This window comes from Orbicella faveolata, unplaced genomic scaffold (genome assembly GCF_042242905.1).
Source record: "Orbicella faveolata isolate gen_17 unplaced genomic scaffold, um_ofav_v1 contig_1, whole genome shotgun sequence".
Lineage (NCBI taxonomy): Eukaryota > Metazoa > Cnidaria > Anthozoa > Scleractinia > Merulinidae > Orbicella > Orbicella faveolata.
In genome coordinates, this window is record NW_028301536.1 from 29610850 (window position 1) to 29630429 (window position 19580).

Genomic DNA, 19580 nt, shown 5'->3' on the forward strand with positions numbered 1-19580 from the left:
TAATATTTGTATTTCCCCTGCCCTTGAACGATTCACGTCTCGACGTTGTCTTGAATAGGAGACAAGGGTGTGAATCCTATTACCCGTCCCAGTCTCAGTCCCAGAGTTCCCACTGGAAAAAAAAAAACCCTTTCTGACCCTTCAGGCCCCTCTTTATAGTGTTCTGAGAGTACTTAGTCATAATTTTAACACTGCTTTGACCAAGTATCAATTATAATTATAATTATAATAAAAACAAGAACAAGAACAAGAACATTAATAGTGATAGTGATAGTGATAGTGATAATGATAGTGATAGTGATAGTGATAATGATAATGATAATGACAATGATAATAATAATAATAATAATAATAATAATAATAATAATAATAATAATAGCTCATTTACATAGTGCACAAATCCATTATTTGCCCGAGGCGCTTTACCAAACTATCCCTAAAAACTATGTTACTCTAACAAACTTAAAAACTGAAGTGCTAGTGTCCCCTTAGCCGCCATATATCCGTCGGAGCACGACGGAGGATTGTGAACCAAGTACAAGTCAACTGAGCTATCGGAGGAATCAGGAATATTTCGTTCCACTCACGATGCTTACCCACACCCGCCATTTTGTTCCGACGAACGGCCGACACTGAAAACATCAAATCTCGCAATTCGGCGAGTCTCCTTGCAGCATACTCACTGTAGCCGGTAAGACGTGCATGGGAGAAAAGCATGCGTTAGTATTTTCACGCAACGTTTCTCTTCATACGAAAGTTGCGTGACTAAGGACCCCAGACATCAAAATTCCCGATTGAACAAGAAAGGACATTTTAGGGGTGGCAACTTGGAAGTTGGCGATTTTGGTAGGTTTGAGGGTCACACAGTAGTGCTTTGATGATATTTTGGGTGTCACCTTCCATGATTTCCAGGCAGGTGATATATATGGTTTTTTAAAGGAGACCCCTCCCATAAACTATGCTTTAACTCACAGCATATCAACAAGACGGACACTGTTGTCTTGAATTGGTTAAAAAATTAATTTAATGATGCTTTCACTACTCAGGTTTGTCCTATTGTTTTACGATTAGCAGCACTTGAGGGAATAAATACAAAATTACCAACAATATAATTCATTTCTTTTCACGGATATGGATATCAAAACCACCGTGTATCATTGCACAATTTCTAACGATTACAATTTCTTCCGGAGTGGACCTCCGAAATAAATAAATCCTTAAAAAAGTCTCCTATAATGTAAAGCAAGGTCTAAAATTCTTAAAGCAAAAACATTCTTAAAACTCCAGTTACCTTGTGAGCAGAGTTCCCTAAGGATCTGTCCTGAAAGATCCAAAGGAATTCTACTCGTAGGGTACAAAAACAATGATGGAACAGAAGAGAAAATCGATTCAAGTCAGGTAGACGTTTGTTCACTTCCTTAAATTCGCGATTTGAAAATAAGAAATAATCAACCTTTCTTCAGCAGTATAGACGAAACTGAAACCTGACATTCTGAAATACGGTTATATTGTCAGAAATTTCATTGACAGTCACAAGATTGCATAGTTTGTTGTTGACTGTTCGTTCTATGCCCAAGTGCTCTTATTCTTAACATTTTACTCAAAGGTTAAGAGAGGCCATTCTATGAACTTAAAACGGCCATTTAGATTAGAGTGTTACGCGTGACTAAAGAGGATATGAAATGAGTCGGTCAGTGAATCAGCCGTGAATCAGTCTGGTAATAAGGCTAGTTTATATCGCAAATCACGAATCGTTCAGGCCGCCAAAGATCAAAACGTGACGACTTGTCTAAATATTAACGTCTGGACAATTCATTTCATATACACTAAGAAAACTTGCTCGGCCGACGAAGTGACCAAGTGTAGCTCTTTGCTCTCCGTGAACGAATATCTCGACTATTTCAGTTCTCTAACAAACGGGGCTATCCTGCAATACCCGATGCGAGGAGGACGCTACCGACAGAGTAACAGCAAGCTCAGCTCAGTCAGGTCGTTCGAACCATAGCTGTGCTAAACTTGCACAGTCCACTGTGAGAGCAACCTACAGAGTATTTTTATTTTTCCTCGTGAATGGGATTAGTGGTGCGGTTTTAGGCGAATCTTGTTCGTTTTCACCTTTTAAATTAAGAGCCCGACAATCTTAGCGACATAACTTGATAATTCGTTATCATTACCTATTACACTGTCATACACATTGACAAACGCCTAAAAAAGCACGAAGTAATTCAATGAGGAGAGTTAACCAAAAATCATACCAACATAGAGTAGCGCTTTGTAGTTTTATCTGCATTAATATGACTGAATTATTTACATAACTAATATTCCTTGATCTGAAAGAATATTGGAAACGATGTCCCACTAACCGATTTTCTCCATGTACTAGATACATGGTGTTTCTTTACTCGCAAACGTTCTGGAGGAGATACTGTGAATTTCTTCATTTACAACTAGTTTGGTTGGCTGCCTTAACACTACGGATAGTCGTAATTACATTGATTTATCATTGAAAAATATGTGGTTATGCCTGGCTTACGCGACTCTCCAAGGCAAACCAGTAAAGAATAAAATATTGTTAAAATATTAGGATTATTATTATCATTATCATCATTATCATCATCATCATTTCTAATTCAACTGAAGCTTTCAACTTTTAAACAATAGTTCCCCCCTTCCTCTCTCTCTTAACCACCGCATTTGCAGACAAATTATATTAAGAAGAGAGAGGGTTGTGCAAGGGAGGAAAACCTATCACATTACAGCTCAAATTCATCAATAATTGTAATTTCAAGGGAAAATATTGGACAATAGTACACGTTCAGTGTGACAAATATCAAATTTTCAGGCTGAGATCAATGACCGAATGGAGCTATTTCACAAGGTGAATCAGGTTACAAAATAACCTTGAAATGGAAGGAACCTGAAAATAACTTACAAACGTACAGAAAGACCATAGAAGTAACAATACACGGAAAAGAAAGGTGGACTGCCAACGAGGAACTTGAAAAATGTGGGCTAAACTTTTCAAAATGTGCCACCAGTGACGTAATCTCCCTTAACGTTTTCAAGTTCTTTGTTTATTTTGTGGCGACTTAACGTCACACAGCATGGATTCAAAGTCGACCAATTGGAATTTTCCCAGGCATGAAAAAAGTATTCAAACATGAGAATTATCTAACTAAGGATATAGAAGAAGAGCAGAAAGGTCAGCGGGAAAGGACTCTGCCATCTTGCTGCTGTACACGAAGAAAATAAAGGTTTGTTTTCTTTCCATTGGGCAGCAGCACACGCGAGGCGACACTTTGGACGGCTAGAAATCCTTGTCCCAGCCTGTCGAGTCATCAGGAGGTACCTCGTCATCAGGTGGATAGTCGTCGAAGTTTGATGCGTCTGTCGGAGACTTGATCTGAGTGTAAAATTGAAGAGAGTCAACGACTTCCTCTATGTTGACCTTAAATTAGTGCAGTAGCCTTTGACTAAGGGTGCGTTCCTTTGGGGTGATCTGGATCAGGATCAGTAATTCAAGATCACACGGATCATGGTGCATCAAAGGAACCGATGAATCCACGCTGGTCACGGATTCACCGATTCCTTTGATGTACCATGATCCGTGTGATCTTGGATCACTGATCCTGAACCAGATCACCCCAAAGGAACCACCTTAAGTATCATCCTAGAGTCACGAAAGCACAAGCCGCAAGTGTATCACAAACGTTAAGCCCCTGCTAAACAATCGCAACATTTCAACGCAACATATCGCAATATGTTGCGCGCGTTTGGACACTCTGGTGCAACGTTGGGTGTTGTTGGCTCAAAAGCCAACAACACGCAACATCGTTGGGCCGGGCTTCACTTTCATTAATTATCTTAACCAATCTAGATCAAGCTTACCTCTCGCACAGCCATTATCTGGCTCGCTATGCGACGTTTCTTTCCTCTAACGGAGAGAAACCCTAATAACGGTTGTAAAGTTTCAACACTGGAATCAGGCAACCAAAGACATTACTATCAAAGTTAAACAAACCTTCGGAATGATTGGCGCTTGAAGTTTCCTCTGCTTCAAACCTTCCCAGTTGAAACCATCAAACCACCTAAGCACAAATCGAAATGGTGTCAGAGGTGGTCAAATTACTTTATCTCATCACATGGCAAAAACGTACAATAGCTGTTTGTACGTAGAACGGCTTTGCAAACGACGTAGTTTTCAACGTTGTTTGAAACAAGGGAAAGCGTGCATCATTACTTGTAAATCTGCAAGTTGCCTTATAGTATGATTTCCTATTGATTGTTGAACGCTGGGAAAACTAGAAGTTCAGGCACTATCCAGATATGAATGGATAGAAGGCAACCTGATCGAGGCTAGTCACGCAGGATTACAAAACTCACGTCTGCCGAAAAACTGTATGGCGACTTCTTCAGTTTGCTGGCAAATCAATTCGGTACAATCTTCAGACTGAGCGGATTAAACAATGCGGGTAAAGAATGGAAAGAACGACAAAACAATCGTCGCGGAGATTGCACATTGAGTCCTCGTCGGCTGGGTTTTACGAGTCCCACTTACTTGTTCTTCTTGATGTCTTTAAGACCTCCTTTTTGGTAGCCGAGTCGCTCAGTGGGGTTGTCTCTGAGAAAAGACAGAGTAGATGCCCTGTGAGAAACCTTGAGGCTCATACAGGATGATATTCTGACTTTGTACTGCACAGCTGGCCTAAGCTAGAATTATGACTTTCGTTGCTGTAGCACGTGCTGATCCATGAAGGGTTGTTCTCCCCTATCTATTTATACATACGCCTCCGGTCTCTCCGGTTTTCCTATATCCGCTGCTTTAGTTACTGGATGTTCCTTTGGCAAAATTTGATTATACATAAAACAGTGTAACAGGGTAGACACAAAAGGTTAAAGTAGCATTTTTGGTCCAACAGTGGGGTCTCCTAAAATCTAAACTAATTTATACAGAAATCCGAAATAATATGACTTTTACATGACCTCTCTTAGTTTAGGTTTAACAGAATTTATCAAATTACACGGCTTCAAGCTTGCAAAATCACAGCATATTCTGTTTAAGACCTGCACTTACCGACAGAGCCTCTTAATGAGGGCATGCGCATTTTTAAGGACCTTGCGAGGAAATTCAATCATATCAATTCCCTTGAGAATTATGTTGTAGGTCTTCATTGGGTCTGACCCAGTGAAAGGAGGGCTGTCAAAGACAAAACAACAACAACAACAACATATTAGCAATGTACAAAAGGACACACGAAGACCTTTTGAAAACTGGGAGAATATCTTCTAAGGTCTTCCCGCGCTTGCTCCGTGTACGAAAAACACGGCGATATCGTTTTAGTATGGTTTCCAGGAGGTGGGAGTTCAAAAAGTTGTTTCTTATTATGACTCTCCTTTTGACTGAAGAACGCTGAACCTTAGAATCCAGATGGTGTGTTAGACTCGATTAAAAAATCCTGCTTAACAAGTGGAGTCAAGAGCAATTTGAGATTGCTATTATTTTATGAGGTTTTGAACAATGTGTTCTTGACTGCAAGGCTGCGTTTTCCCTGTGATTTTATCGATAGATCTTCAGGATAACAAAAATGGTCATCTTCACTCGCGTTGTTTCCAGTTTTCACTAGCAATACACAGACTTCAATTGGCTTACGATAATTAGCGAGCGACTGAAAGTGTTCAGTACGAAAACGAAAACAGAAATTTAAGGCAATGATGAAATTCTTTGAGAAGAAGGAATGCTTCTAATTGATTACGGTAACCGATATAAAGCAACATCATGTAAAGAGAAGTTCTCTGAAGTCGCGACCTAACGTGAGCAAGTCGTGGATTGGAATAACTGTAAAGATGTACAAGTGAAATGGGAGGTCACTTACCTGCCTGTAAGCAGTTCAAACATAAGAATTCCTAGAGACCAATAATCCGCTGATAAGTCGTGACCCTGGAGGATAGCAAAGGTTTGTCAATGAATAAGCAGTGACAAAAGACGGTAATTCTGTGCACTTTCCCACAAAGTAAACTAAGTGTGAGTAATCAGATGGTAACGAGTGAAATTAGGAAACAATTTCACGTACATTTGTCAAAATTCTAACAGTTTCCCGCATCTTTACAATCGTGGGTTTTCGACAACGTTGACATGTCAATTTTGTCATTTCGTTTGTGAACTTATAAATTAACGCTGGAATTTCGCGCCAAAATTAAGGAGTAATTTGTCATCCGAGATTTTAAAACTTGAATATTCACTTGGACGTGTTGAGAAACCTGACCCAGTTTTACCTTATTAAGAATTATTTCTGGCGCCACATACTCCGGAGTTCCACAGAATGTCCACGTTTTCCGTCCAGAGCCTATTTTCTTTGCAAAACCAAAGTCGACCTACAAGTAAAAGAATCAACTCATCTGTTTACAGGGAAAAAAACGTTCAAAAAACTGTTTAAAAAAATGTTGAAATGTTGTTCTTCATGGTGGTCAATGCTCTTAGCTACACCTAGCTAGTTCACAGGCATGCCACTTAAACTGAAAGAAACAAATATATCAACTAGACATAATAGGCTTAAAAATCCTAGCTTCTCATATGTCTTGGAAATGCCATGTCATGGAAAGATAGTAGCATACTGTATATGATTGACAATGTTTTAAAACAACTAGGTATTAATTTCAGCAAACATCCAGTTCCCACTTTCGAAAAGAATAGACCATGATATATTATCTTCACTTTACTAGAAAAATTGTAAAGCTCTATATAGCACACAATGAAACCATGGAGGTTTGACAGAGCGGAAGACGTTCTTATTGCATGAAACCTTACCAATTTGCAATAACCTTTGGAATCCAGTAGTAAGTTTTCAGGCTAAAAAGATTTAAAAAATGGTGTCAGTCATCTCACTCAGCCAGGTGAGTGACAACTCTCTACAAATTCTTGCTGGTCGATGACAAATAACACGAGTACAGTTGTTTCATCATTGGTCGTATATAGATCAGGTTTATTAAGTGTACCTAAAGGCATAAAGTAATATCGGTCTGGCCAATTACAAAGAACACGGGCACTACAGCGAACGAGAGCGAACCAATATTAAAACTCGAAGCAATTATAGTCGGTGCGAAGCGCAGGAAAACCCGTGAGCGCAAATCACGTGATTGGCTTTGATTCTACCTCAGATTGGTTAAGAAAGAGGTGTGAGTTTTAAACCCACTCAAAAAGCGTGATATGCAAAACCAAAGCTTAGCAAGACTTTCAACACAGTTTCAACACGTCAAAGCTGCTCTGAAAGGCTACACTTACAGTAACCGATTCATTCTGAGGAACGATATAAGACCATATAAGCTTATAGGGAAGTAAGGTGTGGAAGAAAGGAGAGGTACATAAGTAGAGTGTGGGCAGGTGGAACGGGAAACCAACATAACGTGAAAACATAAAAAAGAAAAATACCGTACAAACCTTCAAATCTCTGTACACGATTCCCCTTTCGTGAAGATATGTAAAGGCCTCTATTACACAACCTACATAAAACCGCGTGGTTCCATCATCAAATGATCCCCTATGGTAGAACAATTCAAAGAAACTCAGTGTGGAATTTTAGAAGGCATGTACCTAGAAAAAAATTTCATTAAAATTTAATCTGGTCTTCCTTTTCTCCAGGCGGCATCTTGCCTGGGGCAAACACGGTAAAACTCACACAAAATGTATAAAAGGTAAAAGTTGGAAGCTCGAGGTCCAGACATTTGAGCGTCATTTGAACTTGATTAATGTTCTGAAGTGTTTATGAGTTACAAGGTTTGAGATACCATATTTGATTTTCCTGATCAAATATGAAGAGCACAGCTGTGCTGGTAGGCGAGGAACCATATTTTTAATTTTACTTACAACTGTCTCTAAATTTTCCTGCGAACTTGCTCGGTTTTGAAAGCCAATGTATGGAGCGCTTTCTCCCTCAAATTTGACCAGTGAATGACTTCTTTTACCCTTTATTACTATATTTTCGAAATTCGTATTTTCTGTGAATTGTTACACATTAGGCTCTCAACCTTTCCAATACATTTACTGTATTTTTTGTCGTGTTGGTCCCCCGACCAAAATGGTGTCAGAGGGTCAGTTTAATTTTCAAAAATATATAAACTATCATTACAACTTACTTGTCTCTGAGAATAGTCCAAAGCTCGCCACCTAGACAAGCTTCCAAAAGCATGTACAAATATTTACTATTCTTAAATGTTGTATATAACCTGAAAAATTAAATAAAGAAAACTTATAAGAAAACGTAAACGATACAAGCTCCGTCGACACTACTTTTTTCCCCCCGGCCGGTGGCACCAAAATGGCGCGAAAACGGAGAAACCCGGAGAACATTCGGCTGATTCCGGCATATCCGTAAGTGCTCGTGCACTTTCCTAATTGGTTGAAAGGAATCGACCCCTTACGAAAATGGCCTTCGTTCATGCTGCCCTCCAAAGCATGGGAAATCTCCTCCTTGGCTGTGCTTGATAATTCACTCAAACTTTTCAACACGCTCATATCACCTTTGTCGGAATTGTCGACAATTTACTCCAAGAGCTCGACTTCAAGGAACGCATGAAGATTTGTACTTGGAAACTGAACAAGACCTAAATGATCTTAAGGCAGCTTCCCAAACTAGAGAGTGACGTCCTCAGAGCACGAGGCGCCATTGCAGGTAAGCTTAGAAATTTGGCAAACAATTTTAACCGAATTTAACCACCTCACCTTACAATGAAGGGACAATTTGCTTCCATCATGATTTTCTTTTCTGACATGATGTGGTCTTGCTGTCTTGTTTCAACAATGTGGTGCTTCTTTAGCGTTTTCAGAGCAAAGGTTCTCTTGTCGTTGGCCAGTTGAATCTAAAGACGGCACAATACGCTTACAATTTGTCACTTCTGTCCCAACTATGAAAGCTTTGACGTGTAAACTTTAGGGCAATTTTAAGAGTGACACAGAAAGTCAACAAAATTTTCTTAATTCTCATCGCCTCTGCTTAAGCTTAACATGCTCTTTACAAAAGAGAAACTGCAAGTGAATTTGACAACACTGAAGATCCAGTTGAGGAAGAAATGTTGATGAGGACTAGCAAATTAAAAGTAGAGTTGCTGAGTAACCCAGAGAAAGTCAACCGCCAATGGCGACTGCGGTGTGCCCAATTATATAATGTACATTAGATGACATTCGAGAATTTCGTCAATTCCATTGCTTTGTTTTCAAAGACAATTACCTTCTAAAAGAGAAAACATGTGAAATGGGTGTTTTACAGTGGATATAGACGTAGATGTTCTAGACTGCTGAATCCTAAGCAACAATATCTAGACTAGACTGTTGGCACCACATAATTATTAATCAATTTTGTGATCAATTCAGTTCAATACTTAACTCACCAGTTCAACACGTCCAAAGCCACCAACACCTAATGTCTTCACAATTGAAATATCTTTCAAGGTCACACTGGCAAATTCATCTATTTCTGCTTTTGTGCGACTGCAAAGAAATGGCTTAATGAGTTGACTATTCAGAAGAGTATAAAGTATATTTTCTTTATTATACAAATCTGTCATTTGTGCAACAAATTTTACACTTCCAATTAAGGCCCATCATCACCAGAGCTTGCTGGCACATCAGACAAGACTCTGCTTTTTGTGACCCTTGTTTAAAAATATGACCATACACTCACGGCATTGAACTGAGAATATATTTAACTTTACACCACCTTCTTACAAAACATACAAATGTACATTCAGAAAGCTCTTGTGACCATTATAGTCTACTTAGCACTGAATGTATCCCAGCACTACTTCATTTTACATGCCTCAAGAGAAAAATATTGAACAAGTCACTTTACAGAAGGAAACCTAATCAAAACCATTGAGTGCATTTTCCACGAATTCTCTTTCAATCGGTCACTGAAAAAAACCACAAGTTAATAATGCAGAACATATTGATGGCATATATATTTTACGCATGTGCAGTAAGTGACAAACTGCTTTGAAAGCTGTACCATGGTTTTATGCACTCATGAAGCAAAGTTTGCCTATACACTTAAATCTCCTGTTGGTGGACACCCATACCACAAAACTGTTGAAGTGTCCACTTACAGAAGGAGGATGGCAGTCATTTAGTAGCATAGTACTCAAATCTCGAAAGTATAATTCTGAAAATATGACATGCCCAGGCTGGTCCAGCTACATAAACCACATCATGGATAAAGTGCCTCAAAGAATTGCAGTGTACCCAAGAAATATTACGCAGAATAATCTTGTGCTGATGCAAAGTGCATGTAGGCAATAGCCATTGTCTTCCTTTTACTCAAAAGCTGACCCCACCCTTAAAAAAAGAAACAAACTTCGTAGCTAATGGCTCATGTATTGTGATAAGATTGAGTGCTTAAAAAAATTTTAATCTCAAGCTTTTGTGAATACACTTAAGTTTTCAAGTAATTAAGTAAACATGCTACATTGCATTTCCCACCTCTGAGAAATCAGTCAACTGAATGTAAATAAAACATGATTACGATTCTGAAAACTTGAGTCAAACTTCCCTTGAATAACATTTTGGAGTCAAGAGTGTAACATTCATCTTTAGTGGGGTGCAATAGCTGTTTACTTCCTACATTAAAAACCCATAAATTTTAATAACTACATGTAATGAAGTTCCAAACATCATTAGGTTTTCTTATCAATAGCCAATGTCATTCTTGTCTCTTCTTGTTTACACTGAGACAGTTTTTCACCATACCAAAAAAGTGTTCCAGCTGTCACACAGTTTCACACATCGGTGGTTCTTCATGGTAACCATACAGTCACTGTTGGTCAGTGACAATGCTGATGTAATCAATGCTGATTGCAAGTGTGATGTAATCATTCCTAAAGCTTGCAATGGTAAATAAATACTTTTGAACACAATCATTTATGCCCCATATATTTTATGAAAGCTAACCGTTTAGTCCCAAGTATTGTGACATTTTAGGATTCTTTTTTGGTGGTATAGATGTCAAGAAAATATGTTTTAACGTTCATGATATTCTTTGTGAAATGTTGATAGCTCTTGGGATTAAAGGGCTAAGCCTTAATTAAGGTGTTCAATTCATAAGGTTACATGTAATTATTGTTAGTTACATAATTACTGTGCAGACCATGTTTAGAAACAATTAATTTGTGAAAAAGTAACTATTAAAGTGAACACTATTTATTTAATGATTGGTGTCAATATATCCGTGCTTGAAATGAGTTATAATTAGAATGAGCCATTTCGATTGTGCAAGAACAGTTAATGCAGGTACCAACCTTTCCATTTCTTGAAGCTGTCTACTTGGTTAAGGGGTTAAGAGGAAGAAATAAATGTAAGTCCTCTGCTAAAAAATAAACACTTTAAGTAGATAAGAACCAAAAAAAACATGTTAAGCAATTTCAAATTAACATTTTATTTAAATTATTATGGATAAAATTAAAGGTTTATGGCCTCAGAGTTAGTTTAAAATTCTTATTGGGACAATATGATGCAATGCAGTGTGTAGGAATAGCAAGATGAATGTGATGTCTTGATGTGGCACTTTGTTTTCTACCTAGCAATTTTTCAATGCACATGAAGCCCACAAACTACACATTCTTTTCATTTCTTTCATACTGTGTGATGCTCTAAAGACCCCTTGGAAAAGAAATTCCAGATGGGTGGCCGGGTTCAAACTGAAAAACCTTCAATGGGGATAAAGATATTTTTTGGAATAACACATTGCAGAAACAAATCCCATACAAATTTGAAACAATTAGTTTTTAAATGGTTTAGTTGCATTTTAAAGTAAGAGTCATTTCATTATTATGTTGTTTTAATTCTTAGTTTGTCATCAAATTGTTGCATTATTTATTTGGAACTCAAAGGGTAACATTTTAACACATTACTTTAGCAAACAATTCATCTGTAAATAATGCATGTACATCATTGTATATACTGTAAATTGGTAGTACCAACTATAAGCAAACTACTTAAAATGCACACTTTGAAGCATTTAGTGAACTTTCCTTTATCAAATCATCATCATCACAAGTTCCTTCTCCCCATTTGAGTAATAGGGATAGATGGAGGGAAATTTTCTTTATAGCTATTTGGTAATATTTACACACAATATTATCTTCGGGGGTGTGACTTATAAAAATTATACAAGAAGAGTTGCACTTTAAAGCTGACTGAAATCCACTGAAACATCAACATAGTACCTAAGGACAAGCAAGAGTAATTTTTGTATGACAGGAGTGGAAAAGAGCAAGCATTCATCAAATTTTCAGAGGCTGAATCCTACATTCCCCAACTTTTGAATTTTGACTAATAAGTGAGATCATTACAGTTCAAGAAATGAAATTTCTTTGCAATCTAGAAAAAGGAATCGCAATTTACTTTATCAAGATAATTTGTACCATATTTGCTTAATTAAGGACGGTGCCTACTTTTGTTAGTGCACACACATTCTGCGCATCACGCAAGGTAGGTTTAAGCGCCACGCACGCACTGGGGTTGACACTAACACAATCAACTACACATCCAAGTACACAACTAAAATGAAAGCAAAATTTCCCCACTGTGACCAAATCAAGTTTAATGAACCTGCACTTAAACCAGGAACACCAGAATAACAGCATATCACTGACCACTAACTATTTATGTCTTCCAGCTGAAAAACTAGCTGTCATCTGTCGCAAATTATGCTGAAATCCAACTGTAAACATGTACCTGCAGATGGCGTAGTGCACGAGCATAACAAGTTCAAGATACGCAAATGTTTTACTGACTGGGGGTGCCAGGAAAATATGTAACGGACACCGTAAAGGTTTTCAAAAAAGATCAATAACTTTAAAAAACATGTAGCTACCCCTACATTTTATATTATGAAATGGAAGTGGCAAGCCTATTCAACACGTGATTAGTTTCTGGTTGTGAGCAAAAGGTATTTAGACTGTATTTTAGCTGAACCGGAGGAAGGCTGTCAGAGACCCTAAAAGCGCCTTTGCAACGATTTTGTTATTAAAAACATACCAAAAATGGTTTTTATGTTACCATTTACCATGTAGTTTTAAGATCTTTATAAATGTGTTTGCTTTTCTGTCTGTAAAGGCGAATTCTAAGGAAATCTGTGAAGAAATATCCTTTCCTTCTTTTTTCAGAAAAATGCTGATGTCAGCATTTTTGTTGAGATTTGAGGCTAATTATCTCGAAAAAATGCATGGCTACCCCCAATTTTTCTTTGGGGATTCCAGTAGCCCTTGCAAAGATCTACTCTTTCCGCATGGTCCTAACCTAGTGCAAAAAACCTTTGTATTTAGTAGGCACCATCCTTAACATAACAAACATTATGAGAAGAATATTGATGGAGAATTTTACTTTTGTTCATTTAATTCTCATTACTGTATAGATTTAACAAAAGGTTTCGCTTACATGTATGTCCACAATTGAATGCAAGTATTGTTTAATTAGTACTTCATATTTGGCAGGGTTATTTGACATTTTTATATTACTTCATATTTGACAGAATTGTGTGTGTTTTGGTGACTTTTAACCAATGAGGACACATTGTGATGCTCATCATAAGGACTTTGAATCTCATCAGCATTCAATCCTGGACATATCTGAAAGGTTTAGGGATTAGTAATGTTAACTATTGAAACCTTGCCCGAAACTGGCATTTCATGCTCTGGCAAAGACTTACGATTAGTGTCCTTTAGTTAGCAACCAGCAATACTAATAAAAATTCTCATCAGTAAAGAGTTTTCGCTATCAGTGTTCAAATTTAATGGTAACCTGTTAACCAGTGGTTAGTAGTTAGTAAACATGCATCCCAGAAACCAGACATGCTAAGGAAAATTTCTTTAAAATTATCATACAGAGAAAATCCTCTTAAAAAAAGTATTAATTTTTATGAAAGGCTGATGTTGTTTCTTTTTGCACCAGATTGCTTTAGAACTGTCTTGAACTATTTCTCGTTTTAACAGATACTGTACAATCAACATGAAAATCCTTACTTCACAGAACTCAAGGCAATCAGGCCTATTAATGGGATGAAGAGAAGTGGACACGACCTTACTACTTCTGCCATCTTTTTTGCTTTGGGTCTTTTTTTTCCTGTGGAAGTGGCTGATTCATGATCAGTGTGCCCTGTTTGTCACCAGGCTGTCATTAAGTTTTAATTCACCTGTAGCCTTGATCTTCACACCTATACCAAACTTGTTACTTTATGGGTGAATTGTATCAACTACAGGCCAGTTCACCCGTAACATCAAGGGTTCATCAAACATACTCAGCTGTAACTGGTGTTACAGGTTGCGGCCCTTATTGACAGCCCTGTGTCATACAGATCAGCTGCAGAGATTGCTGCATGGATTTTGTAAAAAAGACTGCCACCCAAAAGTACAGTGAAGAAGATGTCCACAGGAGATTGATGAAAACAAAAATGAATGTATAGAAAGCATAGTGTTGAACACTGCTACGGAAGACTCCAGGAGCAGTATGAAGGAAAATGTAAACAAGAACAGAGTGTGAACATTCTGACAAAAATGGAAAAGGGCATTTGTCTGGTTAACCTTAGTAGCTGACTGGATCACACTTTATTTCGGTCATGGCTGATAGAGAGACAGACACCAGTAACAAGGATCTGGAATTTGTCTTTACAAGATTTCTTGAAAATGGTTTGCATGGTAAAAAGTATGGTGCAGCAGTGTTTCAGCCAGAAAATTTTACTTGAGGGCCAAAGTGGCCCCTAAAGATCTTTTTTAGGGGCTATTTTTTTTAGGAAAGGGGCCAATAAACTGAAAGCTACAGAAGGAAAAAATGCATCACAGTACCAAGGAAAATAAAACAGTGTATCAGGATCTATGATAAAATTTAATAGTAAGTCCTTTTTGAGGGGTTTCTGCTCCATAAAGTTTCTTTTGAATCAGATACTAGTATGAAGGATCCGTGCATTACAAGAGAACAATCCTTAGGCCTACATGACGTAGTCAATGATCAAGGGTTTGCAATGCATTATGGGGCGATTTCAAACTTGATCAGTCATTTGGAAGTTTTCAGATATGAGAGAATCAATACAGCAAAGCAAAAGGACGGATTGACTTATTTTCTTATGTTGAATGTTTTAGAAACAAAGATCTTTCAATATGATTTTCTAGAAGGACATAATGTGTGACAAAATAACCGTTATTGATCGTCAACACAGAGAAATGTGGTCGCCATTATGCCGTACTATGGTGACTAAACCAGAATTTTTGGTCGCCAAGGATGAAATGCTCGTTGCATTGGCGACCATATCGATCACAATTTCCAGCCCTGGGATGGCTTTTAAAATATTATGCCTGTGTTAAGTCTGCACTCTTGTAAAAGGAAAGGGCCAAATTGGCCCTTTTTTTCCTTTTTCTGGGGGCCATCTCTGATTGTAACACAGGATTCCTGCAATGACGCGCTCTGGCGGAAACACTGCTGCAGTTGTGGAACTGATTCTTGGACAATGAAGTGATTAGTAAAACTTTCGTCCTCCAATCCAAAGTGTTAGTTTTCCCAAAAAATGTTTTGATTTTTTATCAATCAGTATGCTCACATGGGTTTTCAACAACTCTTCAATAACTTTGTGTCACCAATACTTTTGATTAGTTATGCAAATACAGTTAAGAATCAAAGAAACTAAATCATTCACTTGTTCAGATCAGAGATAGCAACCTGCCTCAACTCTTGCTACCTGATCACCTCACAAACAGCACACATTCATGAAGATAACAAAAATTTCATTTCACAAATGTCTGCAAATTAACTCTATTATTTGCAACAATAAGAAGAGAACTGACATTACCTTGCAATCTGAGGTTCAACTCCCCTCTCCTTGTCACTATATTTGTCTGTCTTCATGTCTTCTAAACTACCAATATATGCTTCAAAAGCTCTAAACAAGTAAAATGCAGATAATGGTTAACATCCTGACAGGGCCTGAAAAAATGTGGTGAAACTCACCCAAAAGAGGAATTTAACATCTGAAAACCTGTTGCATACAGAAATATCAACCTCTGCATTTTGGTCACGTGGCATTTTCTTTTCAAGTTATCGTGTTGATCAAACATAAAAAAATCTGATTTCAACCCTAAATAATTCATATTTATAATCAGCTACAAAGACATCAAAAGATATTCTTATAATGACAATTTCCTAACTATGAAAGCAACACAAGTCTCTAAGTTTCATGAGTTTAGTGGCAGCCATGTGATATACACGAATGTAAAACTACTAGTAAGCAATAACAACATTGCGGTATGATTTAACTATGGAAAGTTCACATAACATTGCTAATCACTCAAAACATGAACTAAGGAATACTTACTCTCTATCTAACACTAAACAATGGACACCTCCTTTGGCTGCTATGCAATTAGCTGTTCGCAGATCCTCTCTGTAAAAAATAAATACCCAAATAAGCCTTCCATATAAAAGAATGACCAAATGATGTATGTACATGTAAAAACATGTTGTGCATACACCTGCCCTGTCTCGTGATACTGTTAAAAATCCTATACAAGCAGCATGAAATGATTCCAAATTGTAGAAACAAGATTTAAGAGGCTGTCTCTGTAAGAACCGACTGCTGATTTTACTTCGAAAATTCGATTTTTCTCATAAGCTGGGATTTCAAAGCCCTTACCTAGTCAATCACTAAAATGAGTTTTGTTTCATTAAAAATTCCAATTGAAGTTTTCTAGGATTGATTGAAGTTCGGTCTGCTCAACACAAGTTTCATGCCTGCCGAAACTGGAAAAATAGCATGTATTGCCGGCGCTCTAAAAAAAATAATAATATTCGCTCAAAAGTCCCAATTCTTTTTTTCAACTATAGATATATCATAGCAGTTTGTTTAGCCATGTTGCAATTATAATTCAATGTTGTTCCTTCAACGGTTCAAAGAAGATTTTCTACCCGTTAAATCGAGTTTTGAATCAAACACGAAAATAGCTCTACTTTGAAGGCACGTTTCAAAAATGTGACACCTGTTTGAAATTGCTGAACTACATGAATAGAAAGTATAAATGTCCCTTAATTTAAAACAATAATAAAATTTGTCTGCTCACTGGGTTTACAAAACTAATGACTGCTTAAAGTTCAGGAAATTTTGAAAATATTCCGGTGAGTAACTAACACACTCGCCTTCATAAAGTGCTCCGATAAATTCCCGTAAATCTCTTACCTGGCTTCAAGATTAAAGTTTTGGTCCTTTGTAGCGATCCTTGAAACCTAGGTAGCATTAAAACTGCCAGCTTTTCCTTCCAACTGTAGGTTTACATATAAAGTAGATCTATACGTTCCTCATCTGTGTCGAGTGTGACCATCACATACTTCGATGTTCTTTGTATTACTGACCATTGCTTTCCTCGAAGCCGGTTTAATCATGGAGACTCCTCTTGAAAGGTTTGTATAAGCACTCTTTTGGACAACTCTCAGCACACATACATGTATGAACAGTAAACGGTGATTCGGGAAGCCAAGGAAGGATTGATAAATGCCACGGCCATTTTGTGTTTACAACAAGTGATTTAGTTCCCAATCTTCCCGTTATACTCACGGAAAGTAGAGCTATTTTCGCGTTTGGTTCAAAACTCGATTTAACGGGTAGAAGATCTTCTTTTAACCATTGAAGGAACAACATTGAATTATAATTGCAACATGGCTAAACAAACTGCTATGATATATCTATAGTTGAAAAAAAGAATTGGGACTTTTGAGCGAATATTATTTTTTTTAGAGCGCCGGCAATACGTACTATTTTTCCAGTTTCGGCAGGCATGAAACTTGTGTCAAGCGGACCGCACTTCAATCAATCCGAGAAAACTTTAATTGGAATTTTTAATGAAATAACACTCATTTTAGTGATTGACTAGGTAAGGGCTTTGAAATCCCAGCTTATGAGAAAAATCAAATTTTCGAAGTAAAATCAGTGGTCGGTCCTTACAGAGACAGCCTCTTAACAGCTACTGTTCAGCACAGCTGAAACTTGTCAGCACATGGTATTGTTTCATCTACTGCAAGGCTTTTAGCCAGGATTTGGAAGCTGGAAGTCCAAATTTTGCAATGGGGCCAAAGCCCCCCATTAACCTAGGGAAGCCTCTAAGATGCACTTTCCACAATTATTCTGGGCTGGTTTAACTTTCTTTCAATTAAGCTATAGAACTTTATCATTTGGCAAAACTTATTCCTTCCTAACCTTGACTTCCGGCCGAAACTCTAGTTGCTATTAATTGAAGTTGCATGTCCCAAATTTAAAAGAAATGGTGGTTATCGAGGCATTTCTAGTTGAACATTACTCAAACTGCATTATGGTCTATTCATGGGCGACTTTGTGAGTAAATGTTTTTGAACAGCTGCTTTGCCTGTGAAATCACATCACTCAATTTTCTTGAAATTTTGATTCATGCAAATTTCCTGACCTGTGGAAACCCTGTATGAAGTCTTTGATAGAAACAGGAACATCTTAAATTTAAGTCCTTAGAGTGGGAATGCTAAACAGAGAGAGATCAAGGTTATTCATATATAACTTGCATTTCGAGTGCTGAGAATACTTTTGAGCTATTAGCAGCCAAAGATGTAACACATACCCCTTGAGAGCTTTTTCACCAAAGAAGTCACCTTTTCCAAGAGTGCGAACAAACACAGGTTCAGCATGTACTGAGGGTCGCTGGGTGATATTAACCTATTCAGGAAAGCACTTTACTTAATAAACAGCAACCATTGCCAACTTTAGACACTTACATGCATGTTCAACATTAGTGGATAGGGGACAATCTCAACTAGATATCAAAACTACAGTACTGTGACTAAGCAATGCTAACTTATTTAGTACAAACTTACTTTTTTAAATTTGCATATAGCATGCCATAGTCTTATAATATGCTTTTCAAATTGTATTATTCTTAAATACACTTTTCTTATATTTTTACTGTAATCTTAACCTTACATTGTAAAGCACTCTTGAATATTTTATAATTTTAGCGCTGTATAAATCTGATCTCATTATCAACCCTCCAAGTTGCGACCATTTTAGTCGCCATGGCGACTAGAATTTTGGAGCTGGCGACTAAATTAGAACGCAAGTCGCCAGCTCGGCGACTAAAATTAACGTGACATATGCGTCAGGAGCTTGAGCGGACTATCATCCGGAGCGAAAAGAAAAACGTTCTGAGCATTAAGAATTCACTTTGCAAAGCTAGTTGTTGTGGGATTTTAACCAACAGAAATGGAGACTGAATAAAATGAAATGTTACACGGTAAACAAAGATCAAGGAATTGCATTCAGTTGAGCTTGGGACGCGATGAAATTCGAACTTTGGCACGTGACAATTTTACCTGGAAGCGTGACACAATGCACGCAATCCGGTCACTTGCCATCGAAAAGAAGATGAATTGCAAAAGCTTGGAAAGCTCGACGGTGACAGGATCCACAATATATTTGAGAAACATCCAGATGTATTTGAGAAACGTATTCTGTTTCACTGGACACGAAAATACTTGACTTTACAGCAAACTTGATAACACAAGCACGGGGGATTCTATAAATAAAAAAAACTGT

General features: G+C 37.6%; 1 protein-coding gene across 7 annotated transcripts in view; it reads right to left on the bottom strand.

Annotated features, from left to right (window-relative positions):
* Nucleotides 1-996: 996 nt before the first annotated feature.
* LOC110052804 (cGMP-dependent protein kinase 1-like) overlaps nt 997-19580 on the bottom strand; it is a 50694-nt gene continuing 32110 nt past the window's right edge. For 6 of the 7 annotated variants that reach the window (XM_020758978.2, XM_089271362.1, XM_089271367.1 and 3 more), the window contains 15 exons: nt 18610-18704; nt 16347-16415; nt 15825-15914; nt 11284-11304; nt 9382-9481; nt 8717-8853; nt 8131-8220; nt 7436-7535; nt 6806-6847; nt 6274-6372; nt 5874-5938; nt 5075-5197; nt 4559-4621; nt 4022-4088; nt 997-3403 (listed from right to left, as the gene is read on the bottom strand). In XM_020758978.2, the coding sequence (XP_020614637.1) occupies nt 3308-3403; nt 4022-4088; nt 4559-4621; nt 5075-5197; nt 5874-5938; nt 6274-6372; nt 6806-6847; nt 7436-7535; nt 8131-8220; nt 8717-8853; nt 9382-9481; nt 11284-11304; nt 15825-15914; nt 16347-16415; nt 18610-18704 (1257 nt within the window). In that variant the 3' untranslated portion in view covers nt 997-3307. The remainder of the gene's footprint in view (nt 3404-4021; nt 4089-4558; nt 4622-5074; nt 5198-5873; nt 5939-6273; nt 6373-6805; nt 6848-7435; nt 7536-8130; nt 8221-8716; nt 8854-9381; nt 9482-11283; nt 11305-15824; nt 15915-16346; nt 16416-18609; nt 18705-19580) is intronic. The other variant, XM_020758981.2, reaches the window with a different exon arrangement.